We start from the raw sequence: 27351 nt of genomic DNA on the forward strand, positions 1-27351 counted from the left end.
GGACTTCGACTTGTAGACGGGTCTCACCGGTGCTCTGGGAGAGTGGAGGTGCTTCGTACAGAAGGATGGGTTTCAGTGTGTGACGCTGCCTTTGACCAGCAGGATGCAGAGGTTGTGTGTCGAGAGCTGGACTGTGGGATTCCTGTACAGGTGCTGGGAGAAGCTGCTTTTGGCAAAGGAAAGGGTCAAGTTTGGTCAGATGAGATTCAGTGTAAAGGAAATGAAGCTCAGATACACAACTGTTCACGATTATCTTCACAGAAGCACAACTGTTCTCATGACAATGATGTTGGAGTGATTTGTTCTGGTTGAGTATAAACATTTGGCATCTCTTTAGATAAATTACATACATAATATACTGCTGTTTATTGTTTATCTTGACTCTAGTTTCATACTGTTCAAATAAGCTGTCAGTTCTCTGCACAGGTTACACTGATCTCAGACTGGTAAACAGTTCAGACTCTTGTTCTGGAAGAGTGGAGCTTCGGTTCCTCAATGATTGGGGCACAGTGTGTGATGCATGCTGGGATATAAGAGCTGCCAGTGTTCTCTGTGGACAGCTGAATTGTGGGATTGCTGTGTCTGTTGTGGGATCAGACTGGTTTGGAGAGGGAAGTGGTGAAATCTGGGCTGATGTGTTTGATTGTGATGGGAATGAAACAAAACTCTCAGAATGTTCCATCTCTTCATGGAGTCGAGCTGAATGTTCTCATAGACGAGATGTTGGAGTCATCTGCTCTGGTGAGCAAAATCATACTGTAATGAAGTCATGGGCTTCATATTAAAACTACACATTTTACTAAATGTATTATATTTTAAATAAATACTGAATGATTAATAAATACTCTCTACAGAAAGTGAAGCTCATCTGGGGAACTGCAGCTCTCCACAAACTCTCAACTGCAGCTCCACACAACAGCTGTCAATCACAAACTTTGGTGAGAAATTCAACATCTGGGCAGATTCTTCAGTTGTTAGTGATCACTAATGTGTTTTTCTTTCTCTGAATATCAGGTCGCGGGTCCATCAGGCTGGTGGGTTCTGGGGGAGACTGTGCAGGGAGGCTGGAGGTTTTTCACAGCGGCTCATGGGGGACAGTGTGTGATGACTCCTGGGATATTAAAGATGCCCATGTGGTGTGCAGACAGCTGCAGTGTGGAGTGGCCCTCAGTAACCAGCAGGTACCAGCCTGGTTTGGTCCTGGTTCTGGACCCATATGGCTGGATGAGGTGGAGTGTGAGGGGAATGAGACGTCCCTGTGGAACTGCTCTTCTCCAGGCTGGGGAAAACATGACTGTCAACACAAGGAGGATGTAGGAGTCGTGTGTTCAGGTAAATAGTAAACAATCATTTAAATAATAACTTGACAATATTTTAAACATTTAAATAACCTATGTGACCGATAATATTATTGCACTGCACGTACAGTATACCTTCTCTAAAACACTTTGATGACATTTTATGAGTTTTTGACATTAAACACACCTTTTGCAAGAATTGTTTTAAATGTTTTATTTATATCATTTCATCATTTGGCAATGGAATTGTATTATTTATTATTTTATTTATTTTTTTCCCCCCAAATATTTATTCCTTAAAGCACTAAAATAACACTTAATGAAACCATTAAGGAACCATAATTGTTGAGAGGAATTAGAATTAGAATTGTAAAATGATTCCTCTACTTAATTAACAGACATAAATTATATGTGAGAGTTGAAGTTGATTCTCATCCTTTTCCATCTAGAGTTTAAAGAGATCAGGTTAACTGAGGGCTGTGAAGGGAATGTGGAGGTTTTCTACAATGGATCTTGGGGAAATTTATGTTACAATAAGATGGACAGAGACACAGCGAGTCTGATCTGTCAAGAGCTGAACTGTGGAAGATCTGGCAGTGAACCCATATATTCAATGGGCCTGAAGTCTCATAATTGGCTTGATAAACTTAATTGTCGACGTCATGATTTCACTCTATGGCAGTGTCCATCTTCACCCTGGGGACTGAATGACTGTGATAATGAAGTGGCCAATATCACCTGCTCTGGTAAGATAGTATTTAAGATAGTTTGAAGTGGTCATGTTTGTTTCAATATGATTTTTTGTCGTATAATTTTTCTATTAAGTAATGAATGAACTTTTAACAATTTAATCTCAGAGGAGCAGATTCGTGAATCTCCTCAGAGTCTTCTGACATGTTCAAGCTCACCATCTCCTCACCAGAGACGGTGTTCAAGTAAGTTTATTTTTATAAAAAATTTGTTAATTTAAGCCTGTGTTTTCCTATTAAATTACTGTTTAAATGCTCATATTTTATTTGCATGTAAAATGCAATTAACATTTATTAACATTTAAATCCATCTTTGTTCAGTTTCAGTGTGTGTTTTTGTTGTAAATGTGCTGAAGCTGGTCAGTGATGTTGATGTGTGTGATTTAGAGCATGTTCCTCTCAGACTGAGTGGAGGGGAGGGCCGGTGCTCTGGGAGGCTGGAGGTGTATCATAACGCTGTGTGGGGCTCAGTCTGTGATGATCTGTGGGACATCAGCGATGCTCAGGTGGTCTGCAGGCAGCTGGGTTGTGGAGCAGCACTGAGGGCTGATGGGAATTCAACTTTTGGTGCTGGTGAAGGTGTTGTGTGGCTGAACAGAGTCGAGTGCAGAGGGAATGAGATTCACCTGTGGGACTGTCCTCTCTCCCTGAAGAACCACAGTGACTGCTCCAAAAAAGATCACGTGGGACTCACCTGTGCAGGTCACAGCATTAATGAAACACTAATGAAAATTATAAATTTTTACATAATTTCAGTGCTAATAATATTGGTGTATTTAAATCAGTAATTACATGGTTTTGACTATGTTTGTGTCTGTTTTGCCAGATTTGTCAGTGTCCACTACTCCTGCCACAACAACATCATCTTCTCCTCCAGTTTCTCAGACAGTGAGCTCAACATCAGTCTCTCCTCCACAAATTCCTCCACAAACTCCTCCAGCAGCGTCTCTCTCTGTGCTTGTGATTGTACTGGGAGTTGTGCTCTTACTGCTCTTAGTGCCACTGCTTATACTGATTCAGCAGAACAGAGTGATGAGGAGAGGTAGGAGAGATCCAGAGACTGTCATATTGTGTCTTATTCAGTGTGTGATCAGTCATGTGTTGTGAACTGACAGCAGGTTTGTCTGTCTACACTCACAGCTCTCTCTAAGAGGAGACACAGGAGCACGACTGAGGCCGTTTATGAGGAGATTCATCACAGACACAATCACTTCACTCAGAGGGGTGAGACATGAGCCGTGAATCTTATTTAATATGATTAATTAATAAGAGAGTCTGTCAGACACTTGATGTTCATCTATTATTAGTCCTGTTAAACCGCCTGCAGAAAACCACAGAGCTGCAGGTGCATGTGTGTGTGTGTGTGTGTGTGTGTGTGTCAGTGAGTGTCTCTTCCTGTGTGTATTTTTAGGAGTAATAAGGATAGGTTCTCATGTTTGTATATGTAGGTGCAGGTGTGTGTGTGTGTGTGTGTGTGTGTGTGTGTGTGTGTGTGTGTGTGTGTGTGTGTGTGTGTGTGTGTGTGTGTGTGTTTGTCTCTTCCTGTGTGTATTTCTGGAAGGCAGTGAGGAATGGGTTCATGTGAGGATACATGTGTGTTTACTAATAGGCCTCTAAAACATGAGATTTCTTCCTCTAATGCTTTTAAAATGTAAGTATTTAATATTTGTGTTGTGTTGTCAATAACAAAATGCTTTATGATCCAAAGGAAATGAGGATTCAGTCTGTTTGTAATGATGAACATGTTTCTGACTGCTCTGCTCCTTTAACAGGGAGTCTCATCTCTGAAGAACTGCATTCTGGGTATGAAGATGCTGATGAGCTTCTCTCAGGTTAGAGAGCTGAAGTATATTCAAAATAACACCTAAAATAAATTATTTGATTTACAAACTAAATGAAATATGTGACCAATAATTCAATTGTTCACAATACTAAAACTTTTATCTTATTAGAAAAAGAGTTCAAGACTGTATATTATGATGATGTCACCAGTGATCTGAAAGGTCAGTAATTGATCACATGATTCATTAATTACCAGATGATTAAAAAACTGAATGGTCTCAAGACTTGCAACAGCATATTTTAAATTTTGTTTCCCAAAATATTAAAAACACTCAAAATATATCACATGTTGTGATGCAGAAGAGATGATGAAGGAAATCACACCGGGACACTATGATGATGTCATCACTGATGGACTGAAACCAGATCGTGAGACAGGTGTCGCTCTGATACTATATGATAGGAGATTAAATATTTAAAATATATTAAAATATATATATATATATATATATAGAATATATATAAATTATATTTTGTATGGGTGTTTCATGTTCAATTTGTAGAAGACACACCTGAGAGCTATGATGATGTCATGACGAGTGGACAGAACTTTAATATTAAAAAAGGTGTTTTTACTTTTTATTCATTTTTTGTTTGTGTATGTTTAACATAATACCTCTGAAGTGATGCTCAGCTCTGATTTGTTCTGTTTATATCTTCATGTTTATGTAGTGGACACACCGGCGCATTATGATGATGTCATCATTAATGGACAGAACATTCCAGGTGTAACAGGTGAGACACACAGAACTGTATTTTATCATCATCCACTAATATTGAACATGTTTCTACCATTAATGAATCATCATGACTTCATCAGGAGTAAATCTAATAGTCTCAGACAGTCATGAGGAGAAAGAGATCATCATCATCAATGACACAAGCTGTATTAAAATCACAATGTGAGGTTTTATTTCACATGTGTATCAGAGGGAGATCAGGAGGAGTATGATGATGTGAAGAACAGCAGTGAAGATGAGAGAAACCTGTTGGGTCGGTTATGGTGACATTTTTACATAACTATCTACTTTATTCATTATGTTGCTCATTTAAACCAAATCTTGATGCATTTATAACAATGAATGAAAATATGAATTTGCTTTTGTTTTTAAAAACAGATTATGATGATGTGGGGGAGGAGTCAAATAAAGAGGGAGGGGCCATATGACTCACTGACCACACCCACTGCCTCTGATCATCAAATCATATTACAGTTACTGGAGATACTGTTTTTTTTGTTGTTTTTTTTTTTTTTTTTTTTTTAAATGTTGCTACTAAAGATTCAGTGCCTTATGTTTTTATGTTATTTTAAACATTTTTAAATGAAAAGTAACATGCTGTGCAAAATTCAGTAACAAATTTTAGAATTTGTATTTTAGTATTTGGGCTATTTTTTATTTTGATAACAATGCTTTTCACCTAATAAAAAAAAAAAACAACATTCATTCATCATGTCACAGAAATATTTTTTAGAAGAGCGGTTAGAGGAGAGGAGAAAATTATGCAATATACTATAAATGTTAAATGATAAAAATAGATTTACCATTTAATAGATATTATAAGTTATTGTTTTTTCCCATAAACTTACTACCAGCATTAGTTCTTGTGTATGTCAGCTTGAATTAACTTAAATAGAGCACAATTTAATATTTTATTTACAAAAATATAATGTTTCTGGGAGAGACAAAGGTATGCAAAGGTGTAGACATCTATGAGAAAAACTTTACTTTAAAATGCTTTTGTAATGATGGGTCGACAGAATGTGGATCCATTTGCAGCTAGTTTATTAAAAGTACTTACAGAGTAGACAGGGCAAAGGCAGAGGCATAAACAGTAACAGGCAATGGTCGAGGCAGGCGGCAGACAGACAGAATCAGGGTACAGGCAAGGATCAGGGCAGGCAGCAAACAATCACAGTCCAGGAAACAGGCAAAGATCAGGGTAGGCAGCAAAGGGTCGTAGGGAATAAACAGTCCAATCGGTAACAGATAAACAGTCCACAGAAAAACGCTCAGAAATGATCACCTCGGCAAATCAAGACTTCGCGATGTGTGTGTGTGTGAGTGTGTCTTATATAGTGTGAGTGTGATGCGGTGCAGGTGTGTGTGCAATCAGTCCCAGGAGTGAGGGCCCATGGGAAACGTAGTCCGAATGAGAACTGATCAGTATTCCGGTGATGGCTCCCTCCGGTGGTCCGGAGGAAGGGCCGAAGGAGCCATATTCGTGACAGCTTTAAACAACTTCAAACAGTTTTTAAGTCTGAATTATTTGCTCTGATCTTGAATCTTCCAAATATCTTCCTTTGTGTTCAGCAGAAGAAAGAAACTCATACAGGTTTGGAATAACTTGAGGGTGAGTAAATGATGACAGAATTTTCATTTTTGGGTGAACTATCCCTTTAACTATAAGCTTCACTGGACATGGATAAAACAGCATTAGAGAATTACATTATGTCTCTAAACAGGGATTATTCACAAGTAACATATGGGAAATTAAGAAAACAAAGCAGATTATTTCCTCTTAAACATCGGCGACTTTAGATGGCACTGCTCTATAAATTCATTCTCTTTTCATGTTTCATACAGCAGTGTTTCCCGACCTTTTTTTAGTCACGATACCCCTTGAAAATGTTCAATAATTTGTGGCGCCCTACACTAGTGTTGTCATGATACTGGAGTTTCTACCTTGTAAAGTATCGATATTCAATACCATTTTCGACACCATGGGGAAGAACTGTAAAAACTGAACATTTAACTGAACTCTTAAATAGTTTAACTTTATGTCTGTCTAAAACTGATTGAATTCTCGTCACCCACTATAGGCCTGATTCACAGAATGTGAGTGAAACTGATTAAAGTAACTAACTATAAATAAAAAAGAGTAGCCTACAATATGAGAAAGTAAGGAAAGATTGTGACAAGAAAAACTCTTACGTAATTTAAATTAATCTTATTTAAGTTCACATTAATAGAGTTTATTTAGATCATAAAAGTGATTAAAAGTTGTCGATACACATCATTCACATCTTATCATCACTGCTGACGTCATCAGTAAGCAGACCGTGTTGGGATGGTTGTTGTTGCAGCACGGACTGTATTCAGTGTGACACCAGTCGTCTTATGTTGTTTATATCTGATAGTACAGGCCGGATTTGTTGTGTTTAATAAAGTAAGTGTACGCAACTAGATTAGCGTTAACCGTCTATTCTATTCATAATAGAGGATAGAATGAAACATGGTGGCAGCGGTGCTTTGTGAAAAGTAAAAGCACAGAGATTAGTAGACAGGACCCAAGACACCGGCTGAGTATGATAGAGAGAGCGGAGAGCTCAGGCGCAGCGCGGATGGAGAATGCCCTGGGACTGCGACTGCCAGTAGCCCTTTGCCTAGACTCAACTAATCTGGCGAAACTGTGGAAAGAAGAGTTCACGCTGCATGTGGATCTTACTTTGGCGGACGCTGGCGAAGCCGTGAAGCTGAAAGTTTTCAGTTATCTCATTGGAGAGACGGGAAGAGAGCTGTGCGAGACCCTGATCCCCACCTCGTCCCCAGATCGGACAGTAAGCAGATTAATAAGTGCACTGGATTTTGTCAGAAATCAGGGCTCTGATGAGAACATTGACAAATTATGAAACGGACTTATGAATGCTCGCCAGTACGTGCAATTCCGGCCAGATCAAAGACTCTCTGATCCGCGATAGAATTGTTTGCGGCATATCCAGCTCTGTTTTGAGAGAGAGACTTTTAAGGGAGCAGGATTTGACTTTGGAAAAAATGTGTGCAAATCTGCAGGGCGACAGAGCTGTCGCGGAAAAACAACAGAACGATTGAAGGACGAGTGACAGAGGAAGTGCACGCTGTAAAACAAGCTGTGAGAAAAGATAAAAGAGCACTGTAAACTGCAAGTTCTGCGGGAAAATGCATGAGAGAAATAAACAGAAATGTCCTGCATATGGGAAGAAATGCAAAAAATGTGGAAAAGACAATCATTTTGCCGTAATGTGCGTATAAAATAGAAGCAGAGCCCACAGTAACTCCAGTGAAACTGGCAAAGAGACGGGTCCCTGTGGCGATGATGGCGCCACTTCAAGCAGAGCTGAGTGATCTTCAATGAAGAGGGATCATCACACCAGTAGACTGTAGCACAGAGTGGATTAGCAGTCTTGTTATTGTTAAGAAGCCATCAGGAAACCTCAGGATATACATAGATCCAAGACCACTCAACAGAGCTCTGAGAAGATGCCACTTTCTTCTGCCGACAATAGACGAAATACTGCCAGACTTGTCGAGGGCAAAAGTTTTCACTGTGTGTGACGTCAAAAATGGATTTTGGCATGTGACCCTGGATGAGGAATCGAGTTACATGACCACATTTGCCACACCGTATGGCAGATACAGATGGCTGAGGATGCCGATGGCATCAGCCCCGCACCAGAGGTGTTTCAAAGAAAACTCAGTCAAGCTCTGGAAGGATTGTGAGGTATATATGTCTTAGCTGATGACATCCTTATCACAGGAGAGGGCGAGACATTAGAATTAGCAAACCAAGACCATGACGACAAACTGAGAGCACTATTGAATAGATGTAGAGAAAAGAACATCAAACTGATTGCAGAGAAGGTCAAGTGATCATTTCTTTTGTTGGTCCCAGATGGGCTCATAATAGGATGCATGTTTTCGGACATTCTTCACCTAGTGTCGGACAGACGGCTCTCAGGGTCCTCGCAAGAACCACTTGTCTTACCGCAGACGGGCTCAGAGTGGATCCTGAGAAGGCACAAGCGGTCAGAGACATGCCACGTCCAACAGATGTCAAAGGTGTCCAAAAGCTCCTGGGCATGGTAAACTATCTCTCGAAATTCTGTGACCACCTGTCAGATGGCTGTGAGATACTGAGGCAGCTAACTCATAAAGACAGTGTCTGGGAATGGTCAGATGCGCATGAGCAAGCATTCACACGGCTCAAAGATGCCATCACCAAAGCCCCAATTCTCAAATATTACAACCCAGATGAACCACTGACACTTCAGTGTGATGCGTCGGAGACTGGGTTAGGGGCCGCTTTACTTCAGGAGGGGGCGCCAGTTGCTTATGGAAGTCGGGCATTGACTCAGACAGAGAAGGGTTATTCCCAGATAGAGAAAGAATGTTTGGCCATTGTCTTCGGTATGGAAAAATATGGGCGCAAAGTAACTGTACACTCTGACCATAAGCCACTGGAAAACATAGTAAGAAAATCCCTGCTGAACATCCCAAAACGCCTGCAAAGAATGTTCCTTAGACTACAGAGATATGACATTGAAGTCAATTACATCCCAATAAAGGACATGTTGCTAGCTGACACGCTGAGCCGCTCATACTTACCTGAACATGCATCAGAGAGTTCAGTAGAAATGGAGATTGAAAACATAAACACGGTCCAGCATGTACATATAGCAGAAGAAAGACTCCAGGCCATCAGAGAGGAAACAAGTAAAGACAGAAAATTGCAAACACTGATCAGATTCATCCAGGAAGGTTGGCCAATGAACAAAAAGACTTGCCAAATGACATTACCACTTATTTCAGGAGGAACTGAGTGTGCAGAGTGGAATTGTCTTCAGGGCGGAGAGAGTTGTAATCCCCGACGCACTCAGAGGTGACGTTGTTCAGCACATTCACTCCTCACATTTGGGCATAGAGGGATTCCTAAGAAGGGCAAGAGAATGTGTTTATTGGTTGGGGATGAATGATCAGATAAAGACATTCATAGAAAAATGTGACATCTGCAGATCTATGGATGTGAAACAGCAGAAGGAGACTCTGTGGTCTCACAAACTACCAAGTAACCCATGGTGGGGACAGATATATTCACTTTAGCCCATTTCGCAAGACACGGTATCCCAGATGTTATCTCAGATAACGGCCCACAATACGCATCAGAAGATTTCAGAAGGTTCAGTAGACAGTGGGAATTTAAACACAAGACATCCTCACCGGCCTACCCACAAAGCAACGGGATGGCAGAATCAGCGGTAAAGACTGCAAAACGGCTGTTGAAAAAAGCAAAAGCTGATGGGAAGGATCCATACCTCGCCATGATTGATCAGAGAAATGCACCATCACAAGGGATCAAAGCAAGACCAGCACAGCGGTTGTTCAGTAGGAGAACCAGAACTCTGATGCCCATGCATGACAACCTGCTACAACCAAAGGTAATTCACACTCGACAAGAACAGATTGAAAACAAGAACCGTCAGGCTGCATATTATAACAGACATGCAAAAGATCTAGATCCTCTAAAACAAGGAGACAGAGTCCGTGTCCAGCCAGAGGAACATAACAAAACATGGAGAAAAGCAACAGTTGTGAAACCTGTGGACTACAGGTCTTATGACGTCCAGCTCGACTCAGGGAACATTCTGAGGAGAAACCGCAGACACCTCAGGAGGGACAGAACCACAGTAGTGGAAAACAGAGACTTGTCAGCCTGCAGAGGTGAACAGAGACAGTGTGACAGGCTCAAAACCAAGCACAGACACTCCTGTTGTTTCTATTACAAAGTCTGGAAGAAAAGTGATTAGACCTCACTACCTTAAAGACTATGTACAGTAACCCTCTAATACTTACCTCCATGCTCCGGGAAATTTAGTTGGTATATTTGTTCAAAAAAAAGGAGGAAAAGATAAGCAGTAAAGACAACATTTTATTTTGTTATAAGATTAATTGAAGGGAATATGTATTAGAATGCATTAAGGAGACATTTACAAATACCGTCTTATAGTTCTGAGTTAGAAAAAAAAAAAAAAAGAGAAAGGATGTTGGGATGGTTGTTGTTGCAGCACGGACTGTATTTAGTGTGACACCAGTCGTCTTACGTTGTTTGTCGTCTTACATGCCGGGTTTGTTGGGTTTAATAAAGTAAGTGTACGCAACTAGATAACTGTCTATTTTATTTTATTTATAATAGAGGGTAGATTGAAACAGAGAGAGCGCGCGAGCAGAGTGCGCGGTCACAGAGGAGGAGGAGCTTGTTCAGCTCGCAGTCAGAACAGGACGTTTCTATGGTGACAGACGCTGCGCATCCTCGATTCTTGTAACACATCTTAAAACTGTTTTTTTTTTATTCTGTTCATTGGTGAAACTTTTTTTTATGCTGAAAATATATTTTACTATTACGAGGAACAAACCTGCATCTATATTGAATTTTTTTTTTATGTAATACTAAATGTTTCCTTTTTTCTGCTAATAGAATGAAGCATCAAACTCACATGAAAAGGCCAAATATTCAAGATTACAGGGCAAATTAAAGTTTGTCCGTGAAAAACCTGATATTAAATCACTCTTGCTGAAGATTTCATTCTGTCCCTCTGTGCATAGACTACAGGCTGTTACAACAGCAGATAAAGTGTCAAATTAATGTGCAGTGAAAATGAGCTCTACATGATACAAGTTACTTATAAATGTTGCTATAAGAAGAAAAACCATTGATTTCTGTCCTGAAACATGTTCACAGCTCCTTCATGCTCAACACAGGGACAGACCCTTGTAGTCTTCAATAAGAGGTGTTTTGCTGCCATCTGCTGGACAAATACAGCATTGCAGCATTAAACATGTTTATTGCTGTTGTTTATTATTCTCTAAGGTTTACTTATTTATGTAGATAATATTTAATTTATTTAATAAAAAACTTACCTGAATAGCGTAGCAAAAATATAGTTTATACTATGGTGTAATCAAATGTTATTTTTAGAATAAAAGAACAAAGCAGTAAAATCCATGTATAGCATAACATTATCCAGAAATAATACGATTAAAATGTTACTTTTTTAAGATTATTCATGAAAAAAAAGTTCTACTTCTACTAAGTTTTCTACTAAGTTACAAGTGTTTGAAGTGATCAGACTTACAGAAACCAGTCATCAGTGTTGTATGTTGTGTGTGCAGATCCAGGCTTTGATGCTGAATATAACCTGCAGTGTTTCTCTATCAATCTCTTTAAGTTTAGTGTGACTTTATCTCCACGCTGACATATGACTGACATGAGTCTGTTCTCAGTGAAGTGTCTCTTCACGCTGGAGGAGGAGTCCCGCTCATCAGCGCTCACACTTTATTGATATATATGGAGAAAATAAAAATGCTGCTTTCTGATTTGTCAGTGATTGTGTTTGATGATTTCCTCTGTTGTGTCTAATAAGGTAACAGTGAGTGTCATTGGCAGCTGTGAGAGTCTCTCTCTCTTTAGGGGACTGACAGGAGCCAGTTTCTTCAGTGTGTTTGAGGGAGCAGAAGGAGAAACAGAGTCAAACAAACAGTGTGACGAGCAGAAGAAGATGGAGGGATGTCTGACACTCGTTTTACTCTCCTCTATAGTCACTCTAACAACATCTGGTAAGTACAAAATAGACTGTAAATATGTAAATTGTATGTGTTAGAATAAGCAGTTCATCTATGATGGCATTAGACCATGAAGCCGAATAGAGGCCTATAATATGTAAATTGAGATTTTGAGATAGACTATTAATTATCAGTAATATTTATCATTTATTAAAGCATTTACAGTCAAGCAGTTTAATGACAACAAGATGATTTGTCAAATCCTAGAGCACCATGTTCTCGGCATGATATTGAAATGTTCCTCAACTTTGCAATATTAAACAAATGATTGTAGGCTGTTATACTGCTACTGGCTAAATTTCTCTGTCTTTCATGTACAGATGCTGAGACTGTTAGGTTAGTTGGTGGTAACAGTCACTGTGCTGGTAGAGTGGAGGTTCATCATGATGGTCAGTGGGGAACAGTGTGTGGTGATGACTGGGATAAGACTGATGCTGCAGTGGTGTGTAGTGAGCTGGACTGTGGAGAGGCTCTAGAGGCTGTGAGTCGTGCTCACTTTGGATCAGGATCAGGACCAATCTGGATGGATTATGTGCGCTGTAGTGGATCAGAGTCAACACTGAAGAACTGTAGATCAAGAGGATGGGGTGTTCATATCTGTGGTCATCATCAAGATGCTGGAGTCATCTGCTCAGGTGATTCTGTTCAATCTTGTTAATTGTTTTGTTAGAAAAATAAGTAAATAGAATTTATCTTAATAATGAAAAAAGTAGCATATCACACATTTCTGTTACATTGATTTTTTGGTGAACTTTAGAATACTGTTCCGTCTATAATGAATAACTACACAGGAACAAAAGAGTAACACATTATTAACACTCTAGTTACTACTATTAACTATAAGAAACTCTGATTAATGAATTAGTAAGTAATAGTGTAGTTGAATGTGGTAGTTCACTATTAGCTAATCAGTATTTCATACCTCATGGAGAACTACTATATACAGGTTCATAATTAACATGAATAATGCATAATGTATAATTAATTCTAACGTGAAGATCATGGTAACACATTAGTAATGACTGAAGTATTACCAAATCCTTCAGAAGGAATTACTAATTATTTGGATCAGTATTCTAAAGTGAGAAACATGAAACATGATAACTCTCTAGTAACTACTGAAGTCATTGTAAACTTTTGAGGTTTTTGTACAGTTTGGTATAGTAATTCCTTTGATGGATTTGGTAACACTTGAGTAATTACTACTGGGTTACCATAATCTTCACTTTAAAATACTGATCCAAATAAGTAGTAGTTCCTTTAAAATTTTGTAGTAACCTTACAAAAACCTTACAATGACTTCAGTAGTTACTAGAGAGTTATCATGTTTCTCACTTTAGAATACAGAGTTCTCTGGGAAGTAGGAAAAAAATAGCAGTTACTGATTAGCTAATAGCGAACTACCACATTCAACTGAGCTCTGTTACTTACTAATTCACTAATCAGAGTTTCTTATAGTTAATAGTATTTACTTGAGTTATTAACACATTACTCATTTGTTCCTGTGTAGTTATTCATTAATGATAGAAAAGTATTCTAAAGTGTTACTGATTTTTTATTATTTATGTGATGTAGACACACAGGTTGCATTCTCAGGTTTTAGTAACTGAAACTTGTATGAAATATACTTTTTATATTGCCACTCTAAATAACAACATTTTTGTCAGTTTCATACTGTTTTATGTAATACTTACAGATCATAAACATTCTAGGCTTGTTAATGGATCTCACTTGTGCTCTGGGAGATTAGAGGTGGTTCATGGAAAAACATGGTACACAATGTGTGCTGCTGCCTTTGACCAGAAGGATGCAGAGGTTGTGTGTCGACAGCTGGGCTGTGGGGCTCCTGTACAGGTGCTGGGAGAAGATGCTTTTGGAAGAGGAGATGCTAAGATGTGGACACAAGAGATTCAGTGCAGAGGAGATGAATCTTATATATCTTTGTGTCCAACATCACATCTCAAATACAACTGTACCCATGAGGATGACATTGGACTGTTATGTTCTGGTAATGGAGCAAGAGTTTACAACTTATTGAGAATCACAAATGTTTTTTTTTTTAATGTTTTTTTTTAAAACATTTATTTTCCATGTTTCATACTGTTTCATTAAACTCTCTGTTCTTTGTCCAGGTTACACTGATCTCAGACTGGCAAACGGTTCAGACTCTTGTTCTGGAAGAGTGGAGCTTCGGTTCCTCAATGATTGGGGCACAGTGTGTGATGCATGCTGGGATATGAGAGCTGCTAGTGTCCTCTGTAGACAGCTGAATTGTGGGATTGCTGTGTCTGTTGTGGGATCAGACTGGTTTGGAGAGGGAAGTGGTGAAATCTGGGCTGATGTGTTTGATTGTGACGGGAATGAAACAAAACTCTCAGAATGTTCCATCTCTTCATGGAGTCGAGCTGAATGTTCTCATAGTCGAGATGTTGGAGTCATCTGCTATAGTGAGTCCATATTACTGGAAGATTCACTGATATTGTGCTGCTGAAAGACTTAATAGTATAAATACAATATTTCAGTTGTTTTCATGTACTGTATTTCACATGTTCATTTCAGACTGAAAGATTAAATGCCCTTGTCATTTATTTCTGAATTTATTTATTATTATGCAAATGTATTATTAATGTAAAGCATATTCTTGCAATTTCTTAATAAAATGCCACATCTTTCACTCAGATTCCTCTCTGGCTGTTCATGATGGTCTGGTGCGGTTGTCTGGAGAGAGACAGTGTGAGGGGGAGGTGGAAGTTTCCATCCATCAGGTCTGGAGGAGAGTTCTGCTGGACTCCTGGAGTCTCACTGAATCCTCTGTGGTCTGCAGACAGCTGGGCTGTGGCTCTGTGCTGAACTTCTCCGGCTCCTCTTCATCCAGTCCTGAACACAGTCATGAGTGTGTGACGGGCTTCCAGTGCTCTGGGAGTGAAGCTCATCTGGGGAACTGCAGCTCTCCACAAACTCTCAACTGCAGCTCCACACAACAGCTGTCAATCACCTGCCTTGGTGAGAAGAGCAACATCTGAGCAGATTCTTCAGTTGTTAGCGATCACTAATGTGTTTTTCTTTCTCTGAATATCAGGTCGCGGGTCCATCAGGCTGGTGGGTTCTGGGGGAGACTGTGCAGGGAGGCTGGAGGTTTTTCACAGTGGCTCATGGGGGACAGTGTGTGATGACTCCTGGGATATTAAAGATGCCCATGTGGTGTGCAGACAGCTGCAGTGTGGAGTGGCCCTCAGTAACCAGCAGGTACCAGCCTGGTTTGGTCCTGGTTCTGGACCCATATGGCTGGATGAGGTGGAGTGTGAGGGGAATGAGACATCCCTGTGGAGCTGCTCTTCTCCAGGCTGGGGAAAACATGACTGTCAACACAAGGAGGATGTAGGAGTCGTGTGCTCAGGTAAACAGTAAAGTAATGTAAATGATTTTCAAAGATACATTTAATTGTTTTTCACAAAATATTCTATGTAAATGATAATGTACAGCTGGTCATTTTTACAAAATAAACTCCAGGATGATCAGGAGCTGATGGGTCTTGTATCATCTTAAAAGGGTTTATTTTTCAACAATGACTATATGATTGCAATATCAGTCTGATATGCAGCATTACCATGGATGACGATCATGTTTTAAAGATTTTTATTGACCAAGCAGAATCAAGTAGAATATTTTGTATAATATATTATGCACCTTATGTAAATATACACTGTGTACATGCTATCAGTGCTTGCAGCATGCATTAGGCTTGTATTAACCAGTTATTTAAGGTGATATTTTTGGTTTAGAAAAACCTGGATTCCAGTGGTTTTAATACACAACCTTTTCTATATTTTTTGTATATGTAGCATTTTTGTTTAATACATTTTTTTTTTTTTTTTTTTTTTTACAATTCTCATCAATAGTTTATTTAGTTGAAGTTGATTCTCATTATTCTCCATCTAGAGTTTAAAGAGATCAGGTTAACTGAGGGCTGTGAAGGGAATGTGGAGGTTTTCTACAATGGATCCTGGGGTAATGTGTGCTGGAACCAGATGGAAACAGACACAGCGAGTCTGATCTGTCAAGAGCTGAACTGTGGAAGATCTGGTGCTTTGTCTGAATCTACACCAAAAGTGAAATCAGCTCCAAACTGGCTGGATAAAGTGATATGTCGACCACATGATTCAAATCTGTGGCAGTGTCCATCTTCACCCTGGGGACAGAACTACTGTAATGAATATGAAGTGGCCAAAATCATCTGCTCAAGTGAGATGATATTTAAATGATGATTTCAATAGTCATGTTTCTTTATAAACAATGTTTATAATGTGGTGCGTAAACTCCTTCTGAAAATCTAAACTGAGCTGATGGAAAGAGCCTAAAATTTATGAGATTTAAATTGTTTTCACACTGATGATGTTTCACTGAGAGATGTTGTCAGAATCAGATTCAGAAAGAGCTTTATTGCCAAGTGTACTTGCACACACAAGTAATTTACCTTGGTATTGAAGCTTCCAGTACACATATAAATATAACAAGACACTTCATAACACTTAAGAATAAAAAATAAAAAATAGTGTAAAGACACAGATAGGTTTAGTCAAAATAAACATTTACAGATAATGAACATATTTACAGTATTGTGAATAATAATATGAATAAATAGAACTAAATGAATTTACAAAGATATTGCACTAAACATTTCAAGAGGGAAATAGACTGTGGGAAGAAACTGTTCTAGTGATCTGAGGTGCCGTCAGGACTAATGACTCTGTATCCTAATGTTCAGTTCAATTAATTTTTAATCTCAGTGGAGGAAAATCCTGAATCTCCTCAGAGTCGTCTGACATGTTCTACCTCACCATCTCCTCACCAGAGACAGTGTTCAAGTAAGTTTTTTTGACAATACTATTTTTATTATAAGCCTGTATTTTCCTAATAAATAATCAAATTCATAAATGTAATTATACATTTAAAGCCATCTTTGTTCAGTTTCAGTGTGTTTTGTTGTAAATAAGCTGAAGCTGGTCAGTGATGTTGATGTGTGTGATTTAGAGCATGCTCCTCTCAGACTGAGTGGAGGGGAGGGCCGGTGCTCTGGGAGGCTGGAGGTGTATCATAACGCTGTGTGGGGCTCAGTCTGTGATGATCTGTGGGACATCAGCGATGCTCAGGTGGTCTGCAGGCAGCTGGGTTGTGGAGCAGCACTGAGGGCTGATGGGAATTCAGTCTTTGGTGCTGGTGAAGGTGTTGTGTGGCTGAACAGAGTCGAGTGCAGAGGGAATGAGATTCACCTGTGGGACTGTCCTCTCTCCCTGAAGAACCACACTGACTGCTCCAAAAAAGATCACGCTGGACTCACCTGTGCAGGTCACAGCAAAACATTAAGGAATGTTAAATCAGTTATTTGCTTTGATTTTGAATGTGTTTGTGTCTTTTTCAACAGATTTGTCCGTGTCCACTACTCCTGCCACAACAACATCATCTTCTCCTTCAGTTTCTCAGACAGTGAGCTCAACATCAGTCTCTCCTCCACAAACTCCTCCAGCAGCGTCTCTCTCTGTGCTTGTGATTGTACTGGGAGTTGTGCTCTTACTGCTCTTAGTGCCACTGCTTATACTGATTCAGCAGAACAGAGTGATGAGGAGAGGTAGGAGAGATCCAGAGACTGTCATATTGTGTCTTATTCAGTGTCATGTGTTGTGAACTGACAGCAGGTTTGTCTGTCTACACTCACAGCTCTCTCTAAGAGGAGACACAGGAGCACGACTGAGGCCGTTTATGAGGAGATTCGTCACAGACACAATCACTTCACTCAGAGGGGTGAGACATGAGCCGTGAATCTTATTTAATATGATTAATTAATAAGAGAGTCTGTCAGACACTTGATGTTCATCTATTATTAGTCCTGTTAAACCTCCTGCAGAAAACCACAGAGCTGCATGTGTGTGTGTGTGTGTGTGTGTGAGTGAGTGTCTCTTCCTGTGTGTATTTTTAGGAGTAATAAGGAGGTTCTTATGTTTGTATATGTAGGTGCAGGTGTATATGTGTGTGTGTGTGTGTGTGTGTGTGTGTGTTTGTCTCTTCCTGTGTGTATTTCTGGAAGGCAGTGAGGAATGGGTTCATGTGAGGATACATGTGTGTTTACTAATAGGCCTCTAAAACATGAGATTTCTGCCTCTAATGCTTTTAAAATGTAAGTATTTAATATTTGTGTTGTGTTGTAAGAAACAAAATGCTTTATGATCCAAAGGATTCAGTCTGTTTGTAATGATGAACATGTTTCTGACTGTTCTGCTCCTTTAACAGGGAGTCTCATCTCTGAAGAACTGCATTCTGGGTATGAAGATGCTGATGAGCTTCTCTCAGGTTAGAGAGCTGAAGTATATTCAAAACAACACCTAAAATAAATAATTTGACTTCAAATATGAAAATAGTAATTTACACATTTCACCACTAAATGAAATACGTGACCAATAATTCAATTGTTCACAATACTAAAACTTTTATCTTATTAGAAAAAGAGTTCAAGACTGTATATTATGATGATGTCACCAGTGATCTGAAAGGTCAGTAATTGATCACATGATTCATTCATTACCAGATGATTAAAAAGCTGAATGGTCTCAAGAACTGCAACAGTATATTTTGCATTTATGTTGTTTCCCAAAATATTAAAAACACTCAAAATATATCACATGTTGTGATGCAGAAGAGATGATGAAGGAAATCACACCGGGACACTATGATGATGTCATCACTGATGGACTGAAACCAGATCGTGAGACAGGTGTCGCTCTGATACTATATGATAGGAGATTAAATATTTAAAATATATTAAAAAATATATATAAATTATATTTTGTATGTGTGTCTCATGTTCAATTTGTAGAAGACACACCTGAGAGCTATGATGATGTCATGACGAGTGGACAGAACTTTAATATTAAAAAAGGTGTTTTTACTTTTTGTTCATTTTTTGTTTGTGTATGTTTAACATAATACCTCTGAAGTGATGCTCAGCTCTGATTTGTTCTGTTTATATCTTCATGTTTATGTAGTGGACACACCGGCGCATTATGATGATGTCATCATTAATGGACAGAACATTCCAGGTGTAACAGGTGAGACACACAGAACTGTATTTTATCATCATCCACTAATATTGAACATGTTTCTACCATTAATGAATCATCATGACTTCATCAGGAGTAAATCTAACTGTTAAAGAGAGACTTTTGACTGTCAGGATCTGATTTAATTATAATTATATGAGTGAAGCCGGTCAGAGCACAACTTTATATAAGGAAGAGGAGACAGGTCATCAGGTTTAGATGATGTATTGATAAAAAATAAGCCGCAGAGGTACAGGTATTTCACAGGTAGATATCAGTTACAGGCAGTAGAGACATTAGTCTGGAACACAAGAAATACAATAAAGGATAATGAATAACTAAAAAGAGTTCGGTATATATACACAATAATAAACGTCCATTGGTACATAAAGACAGTCAAAATATATTAAATCCTCATCAATAACATTTCTCCATGAAATATACAATCCAAAGGAGGAAAATACGGTATCACGTTGTACATTATAAGCCATAAGCGATCATCTAACATGATAAACATAACTCCATATATGGATATAATTATGGATATGGATATAATTAGAGTTTAATCGCTCGTCTGATATAAACAGCTTACAATAACAAATCACGTCGCAAACTTATCATTGTAAACCAGAACAGTGATATACAAACACAAACAGAAGAAATAATCACATATGGAACAGCGTCATTCAGCTAGACTAACAGAAACAACAGCTGCGGGCATGATTAAACATAAATAACTCAATACCGATCTCAATAAACACAAAAATAAGGCAAACAGGCTTACTTGCAGATCAGTGGCTAACACCTTGAGGTAATTCTGCAGCAAATATCACAAATAAACAGCAATAAATGTCCTTTCAGCGATCGGCTCTACAGAGCATAACAGTTCAGCAGCAGCTTAACTCACGTGACTGCTCAGCTGGAAGAAGACGTGCAATGTCAAAATAAAAGCCCTCTCGTAAAGGAGCCTTTACAACACTAATAGTCTCAGACAGTCATGAGGAGAAAGAGATCAAGCTTTTCTTCTGCTTCTCCTTCTCCTGCTCCATCTTCTTCTTCTTTTTTTACTTATTTCAATCACAGACAAGTACAATGCAAAAAGTGATCTCATGTTTGAAAGGGTTTCAAAGTATATTGTGAGATCAGTATTACAAAAGGTAATACAGGTGCTGGTCATATAATTAGAATATCATCAAAAAGTTGATTTTTTTTCACTAATTCCATTCAAAAAGTGAAACTTGTATATTATATTCATTCATTACACACAGACTGATATATTTCAAATGTTTATTTCTTGTAATTTTGATGATTATAACTGACAACTAAGGAAAATCCCAAATTCAGTATCTCAGAAAATTAGAATATTGTGAAAAGGTTCAATATTGAAGACACCTGGTGCCACACTCTAATCAGCTAATTAACTCAAAACACCTGCAAAGGCCTTTAAATGGTCTCTCAGTCTAGTTCTGTAGGCTACACAATCATGGGGAAGACTGCTGACTTGACAGTTGTCCAAAAGACGACCATTGACACCTTGCACAAGGAGGGCAAGACACAAAAGGTCATTGCAAAAGAGGCTGGCTGTTCACAGAGCTCTGTGTCCAAGCACATTAATAGAGAGGCGAAGGGAAGGAAAAGATGTGGTAGAAAAAAGTGTACAAGCAATAGGGATAACCGCACCCTGGAGAGGATTGTGAAACAAAACCCATTCAAAAATGTGGGGGAGAGTCACAAAGAGTGGACTGCAGCTGGAGTCAGTGCTTCAAGAACCACTACGCACAGACGTATGCAAGACATGGGTTTCAGCTGTCGCATTCCTTGTGTCAAGCCACTCTTGAACAACAGACAGCGTCAGAAGCGTCTCGCCTGGGCTAAAGACAAAAAGGACTGGACTGCTGCTGAGTGGTCCAAAGTTATGTTCTCTGATGAAAGTAAATTTTGCATTTCCTTTGGAAATCAGGGTCCCAGAGTCTGGAGGAAGAGAGGAGAGGCACACAATCCATGTTGCTTGAGGTCCAGTGTAAAGTTTCTACAGTCAGTGATGGTTTGGGGTGCCATGTCATCTGCTGGTGTTGGTCCACTGTGTTTTCTGAGGTCCAAGGTCAACGCAGCCGTATACCAGGAAGTTTTAGAGCACTTCATGCTTCCTGCTGCTGACCAACTTTATGGAGATGCAGATTTCATTTTCCAACAGGACTTGGCACCTGCACACAGTGCCAAAGCTACCAGTACCTGGTTTAAGGACCATGGTATCCCTGTTCTTAATTGGCCAGCAAACTCGCCTGACCTTAACCCCATAGAAAATCTATGGGGTATTGTGAAGAGGAAGATGCGATATGCCAGACCCAACAATGCAGAAGAGCTGAAGGCCACTATCAGAGCAACCTGGGCTCTTATAACACCTGAGCAGTGCCACAGACTGATCGACTCCATGCCACGCCGCATTGCTGCAGTAATTCAGGCAAAAGGAGCCCCAACTAAGTATTGAGTGCTGTACATGCTCATACTTTTCATGTTCATACTTTTCAGTTGGCCAAGATTTCTAAAAATCCTTTCTTTGTATTGGTCTAAAGTAATATTCTAATTTTCTGAGATACTGAATTTGGGATTTTCCTTAGTTGTCAGTTATAATCATCAAAATTAAATGAAATAAACATTTGAAATATATCAGTCTGTGTGTAATGAATGAATATAATATACAAGTTTCACTTTTTGAATGGAATTAGTGAAATAAATCAACTTTTTGATGATATTCTAATTATATGACCTGCACCTGTATATGAGGGTTTCTTTTGAGTTTTTTTTTTTTTTTTTCCTTATGAATGCAAAACTTTGTCAAAATAATTAAAAGGTTAATTGTGTAATTTTGTTTTTCAGAAAAATATGAGGTTTGAAAACAAAGTAAAATATAATAAGGTTTTAAATTAAGAGTTTTGTTCAATTTTTTTGTCATATCTATTTTAAAGTCAATCCAAAAAAAGGGGCAATAAAAAAAAAAAATTATCAAAATCTTCAAATGATGTATAAGTACATTTATCACAAACAGTATGAATATATCTATAAATGGAAGCATTTACAGGATAACATGTATGAATAATTTTTTTCTTTATTAGAAATAACATATTTATATGTTAATGTCCAAATGCTGTGCCAAGATACACAATGAGGTTTAAGACGTTTTGATTCACATGGAGGATTGGATTAAAGGAATTTCTTATAAAATTGTTGTTAAAACATTTATCAAAAAAGATAATTTACAAAGTTGAGGATTTTGTAAGGTTGTATTATTAATATCTACATCTGAGAATTTGGTTACAGTTATTATGCCTTTGGAGATAGCCTTAATTATTTCACTTTTTTTTTTTTTTTTTTTTTTTTTTAAATAAAATTAGGGTATGTGTAGGAAAGAGATCAATGACATCATCAATGACGCAAGCTGTATTAAAATCACAATGTGAGGTTTTATTTCACATGTGTATCAGAGGGAGATCAGGAGGAGTATGATGATGTGAAGAACAGCAGTGAAGATGAGAGAAACCTGTTGGGTCGGTTATGGTGACATTTTTACATAACTATCTACTTTATTCATTATGTTGCTCATTTTTTGAAACTATGAACTTTTGTTTTTAAAAACAGACTATGATGATGTGGGGGAGGAGTCAAATAAAGAGGGAGGGGCCATATGACTCACTGACCACACCCACTGCCTCTGATCATCAAATCATATTACAGTTACTGGAGATACTGTTTTTTTTTTATGTTGCTACTAAAGATTCAGTGCCTTTTGTTTTTATGTTATTTAAAATATTTTTAAATGAAAGGTTACATGCTCTGCAAAATTCAGTAACAAATGTTAGTATTTGTATTTTAGTATTTGGGCTATTTTTTTATTTTGATAACATGCTTTTCACCTAATAAAAAAATAACATTCATTCATCATGTCACAAAAATATTTTTTAGAAGAGCGGTTAGATGAAAGGAGAAAATTATGCAAAATACTATAAATGTTAAATGATGAAAATAGATTTACCATTTAATAGATATTATAAGTTATTGTGTTTTCCCATAAACTTACTACCAGCATTAGTTCTTGTGTATGTCAGCTTGAATTAAGTTAAATAGAGCACAATTTAATATTTTATTTACAAGAATATAATGTTTCTGGGAGAGACAAAGGTATGCAAAGGTGTAGACATCTATGAGAAGAAAAACATTTACCCAAACTGCACAGTTTATTGTGTGATGTTCATTTTACTTTAAAATGCTTTAAACAACTTTAAACAGTTTTTAAGTCTGAATTATTTGCTCTGATCTTGAATCTTCTGCAGCAATAGCTCCATCTGCAGGTTGAGGTTTGTTTGACCCTTCTTGGTTTTTCTCTTTAACACATGATGTTGTCATTTTCTTTTCCTTAGTTAACTATAAGCTTCACTGGACATGGATAAAACAGCATTAGAGAATTACATTACGTCTCTAAACAGGGATTATTCACAAGTAACATATGGGAAATTAAGAAAACAAAGCAGATTATTTCCTCTTAACCATCGGCGACTTTAGATGGCACTGCTCTATAAATTCATTCTCTTTTCATGTTTCATACAGCAGTGTTTCCCGACCTTTTTTCAGTCACGACAACCCTTGAAAATGTTCAATAATTTGTGGCGCCCTACACTAGTGTTGTCACGATACTGGAGTTTCTACCTTGTAAAGTATCGATATTCAATACCATTTTCGATATCATGGGGAAGAACCGTATATTAATATTATCTTTATTTAAAAAATCTACATTTGTGAATAAAATTTTTAGCTAACAAAAGTAAGGTATTAATCAAAAAACCTTTTTTACCATCTTCTTCATAGTTTCCATATTTAATATCTATAAAGGACAGGTTCAATTCAACCACATTTCCCTCTACACTAGAATATTTGCAAGGAAAAAAAAAAAAAAAATGCTCTGTATTGTCTGGAGAAGAATTACAAAATTTACATAATATCATTTCAAAATTAAATCTAACCCTTAGAAACTCTCCAGAAACATCATATAAGATTTTAAAGTGAGTTTCTTTAATTTTGGGGTGAACTGGAAATTTTAAATAGGAGGTTCTAATATGTTTAAGCACTTGTTTGTTATTTCTTGCAGACCTGTAAGGGAACATGATATTGTTGAATATTTTGTCTAATATAAACGTTTGTGCATTTCTTACTTTTAAACTCAACTGGCCCAAGGTATAGTGATGGTAAAATTGGTGTAAATTGACTATATGATAAATAACCCTTCATAATAATTTTAAGTCCAGAAGGGATGGCTGAAATTACTGTTAAAAAACTGTTTTGGATGGCATGCGAAACCATGTTTAATAGTAAAAGCATTGTAATCCAGCACCTTTCCATCATTGTAAAGAGATCCTTTATAAACCAAACATTTCTGCAAAACCAATCTTCATAAAAGAGTGATTTATTTCTATGTAGAATATACTTATTATTCCATATTAAGGAATTATGTGGTGTAAAGTTATGGGTGTGTGCTAGTTTCCAATATCGCAAAGCTTGTTGATGAAATGCAGATAATTTAATTGGAAGTTTAGAAATATCAAAGTCACATTTAAGTAAGAATTCAACGCCGCCAAGTTTCTTAAATAATGATGCTGGAATTTTAAACCAAAAACTCTCAGAATTGTATAAAAATGCTTGCAACCATTTTAACTTCAACATGCCATTCATCTGTTCAAAATCATTTATGTTTAAACCACCCAGGTCATAGGGTTTGACTATATCATTTTTCTTAATAAAATGAGTCTTATTCTTCCAAATAAAATTATACAAGGAACGATTAATTAATTTAGAAACACATGAAGAAGGGGCTAAAGCAATTGTAGATGATCCTTGACACAAACTCTGCTTTAGACAACAATGCTCTACCAAAAATAGAAAGGTCTCTTTGTAACCAATTGTTTAAAATTGTTTTGGCCTTTTTTAATTTTTCTAAATAATTAAGTTCCATGCATCTCTCTGAATTTCTCGTAATGATAATACCTAAATACTTAGTAGAATTTTTAACAGGAATGTTATATAATGATGTGTGATCACAATTATGAATGGGCATAAGCTCACATTTGGACATATTTAAATGAAGACCTGACGCTTTAGAAAAAAAAAAACACCTAAAGAAATAGAAAGAGAAATTTGATCTGCATCCTAAAAATGAAATTTGTCATTAAGTACTCACCCTCATGTCGTCCCAAACCCGTAAGATGTTCGTTCATCTTCAGAACACAAATTAAGATATTTTTGATGAAATCCGAGAGGTTTCTGAACACTTAGGCAGCAATGTCTTTGCATCTTTCAAGGCCAAAAAGGTATTAAACACATCGTTAAAGTAGTCCACGTGACTACAGTTCAAATCATATTACAGTTACTGGAGATACTGGTTTTTTTTATGTTGCTACTAAAGATTCAGTGCCTTTTGTTTTTATGTTATTTTAAATATTTTTAAATGAAAGGTTATATGCTGTGCAAAATTCAATAACAAATGTTAGTATTTGTATTTTAGTATTTGGGCTATTTTTTTATTTTGATAACAATGCTTTTCACCTAATAAAAAAATAACATTTATTCATCATGTCACAAAATATTTTTTAGAAGAGTTATCGTGTTTTCCCATAAATTTACTACCAGCATTAGTTCTTGTGCTTCACTGGACATGGATAAAACAGCATTAGAGAATTACATTACGTCTCTAAACAGGGATTATTCACAAGTAACATATGGGAAATTAAGAAAACAAAGCAGATTATTTCCTCTTAAACATCTGCGACTTTGGATGGCACTGCTCTATAAATTCATTCTCTTTTCATGTTTCATACAGCAGTGTTTCCCGACCTTTTTTCAGTCACGATACCCCTTGAAAATGTTCAATAATTTGTGGCGCCCTACACTAGTGTTGTCACGATACTGGAGTTTCTACCTTGTAAAGTATCGATATTCAATACCATTTTCGACACCATGGGGAAGAACTGTAAAAACCGAACATTTAACTGAACTCTTAAATAGTTTAACTTTATGTCTGTCTAAAACTGACTGAATTCTCGTCACCCACTATAGGCCTGATTCACAGAATGTGAGTGAAACTGATTAAAGTAACTAACTATAAATAAAAAAGAGTAGCCTACAATATGAGAAAGTAAGGAAAGATTGTGACAAGAAAAACTCTTACATAATTTAAATTAATCTTATTTAAGTTCACATTAATAGAGTTTAGTTAGATCATAAAAGTGATTAAAAGTTGTCAATACACATCATTCACATCTCATCATCACTGCTGACGTCATCAGTAAGCAGACCGTGTTGGGATGGTTGTTGTTGCAGCACGGACTGTATTCAGTGTGACACCAGTCGTCTTATGTTGTTTATATCTGATAGTACAGGCCGGGTTTGTTGTGTTTAGTAAAGTTAAGTGTACGCAACTAGATTGGCGTTAACCGTCTATTCTATTCATAATAGAGGATAGAATGAAACATGGTGGCAGCGGTGCTTTGTGAAAAGTAAAAGCACAGAGATTAGTAGACACGACCCAAGACACCGGCTGAGTATGATAGAGAGAGCGGAGAGCTCAGGCGCAGCGCGGATGGAGAATGCCCTGGGACTAAGACTGCCAATAGCCCTTTGCCTAGACTCAACTAATCTGGCGAAATTGTGGAAAGAAGAGTTCACGCTGCATGTGGATCTTACTTTGGCGGACGCTGGCGAAGCCATGAAGCTGAAAGTTTTCAGTTATCTCTTTGGAGAGACGGGAAGAGAGCTGTGCGAGACCCTGATCCCCACCTCGTCACCAGATCGGACAGTAAGCAGATTAATAAGTGCACTGGATTTTGTCAGAAATCAGGGCTCTAATGAGAACATTGACAAAATATGAAACGGACTTATGAATGCTCGCCAGTACGTGCAATTCCGGCCAGATCAAAGACTCTCTGATCCGCGATAGAATTGTTTGCGGCAT

At 37.7% G+C, this 27351-nt stretch overlaps 2 protein-coding genes and 1 long non-coding RNA gene across 3 annotated transcripts in view; 2 read left to right on the top strand and 1 right to left on the bottom strand.

Annotated features, from left to right (window-relative positions):
* LOC127511418 (scavenger receptor cysteine-rich type 1 protein M130-like) overlaps positions 1-15672 on the top strand; it is a 28651-nt gene extending 12979 nt beyond the window's left edge. The window contains exons 7-25 of the mRNA XM_051892227.1: positions 855-938; positions 1015-1332; positions 1748-2044; positions 2156-2233; positions 2435-2749; positions 2874-3150; positions 3192-3271; positions 3820-3879; positions 4000-4050; positions 4190-4267; positions 4393-4455; positions 4562-4624; positions 4820-4882; positions 5008-5029; positions 12032-12258; positions 12585-12899; positions 13961-14272; positions 14397-14711; positions 15455-15672. Coding sequence (XP_051748187.1) covers positions 855-938; positions 1015-1332; positions 1748-2044; positions 2156-2233; positions 2435-2749; positions 2874-3150; positions 3192-3271; positions 3820-3879; positions 4000-4050; positions 4190-4267; positions 4393-4455; positions 4562-4624; positions 4820-4882; positions 5008-5029; positions 12032-12258; positions 12585-12899; positions 13961-14272; positions 14397-14711; positions 15455-15672 — 3236 coding nt within the window. The remainder of the gene's footprint in view (positions 1-854; positions 939-1014; positions 1333-1747; positions 2045-2155; positions 2234-2434; positions 2750-2873; positions 3151-3191; positions 3272-3819; positions 3880-3999; positions 4051-4189; positions 4268-4392; positions 4456-4561; positions 4625-4819; positions 4883-5007; positions 5030-12031; positions 12259-12584; positions 12900-13960; positions 14273-14396; positions 14712-15454) is intronic.
* Positions 15673-16351: 679 nt separating this feature from the next.
* Positions 16352-17961, top strand: LOC127510413 (scavenger receptor cysteine-rich type 1 protein M130-like). The gene is made up of 4 exons (XM_051889915.1): positions 16352-16506; positions 17052-17129; positions 17296-17610; positions 17687-17961. Coding segments are annotated over exons 1-4 (654 nt in total). The 5' UTR covers positions 16352-16505; the 3' UTR covers positions 17947-17961.
* A 1603-nt stretch (positions 17962-19564) lies between these two features.
* LOC127510417 (uncharacterized) lies at positions 19565-20467 on the bottom strand. The gene is made up of 2 exons (XR_007929615.1): positions 20140-20467; positions 19565-19656 (listed from the first exon to the last, which is right to left on the bottom strand). It is a non-coding gene; the product is annotated as an uncharacterized LOC127510417 (long non-coding RNA).
* Positions 20468-27351: the final 6884 nt, after the last annotated feature.

This window comes from Ctenopharyngodon idella, chromosome 4 (assembly GCF_019924925.1).
Source record: "Ctenopharyngodon idella isolate HZGC_01 chromosome 4, HZGC01, whole genome shotgun sequence".
Classification (NCBI taxonomy): Eukaryota; Metazoa; Chordata; class Actinopteri; order Cypriniformes; family Xenocyprididae; genus Ctenopharyngodon; species Ctenopharyngodon idella.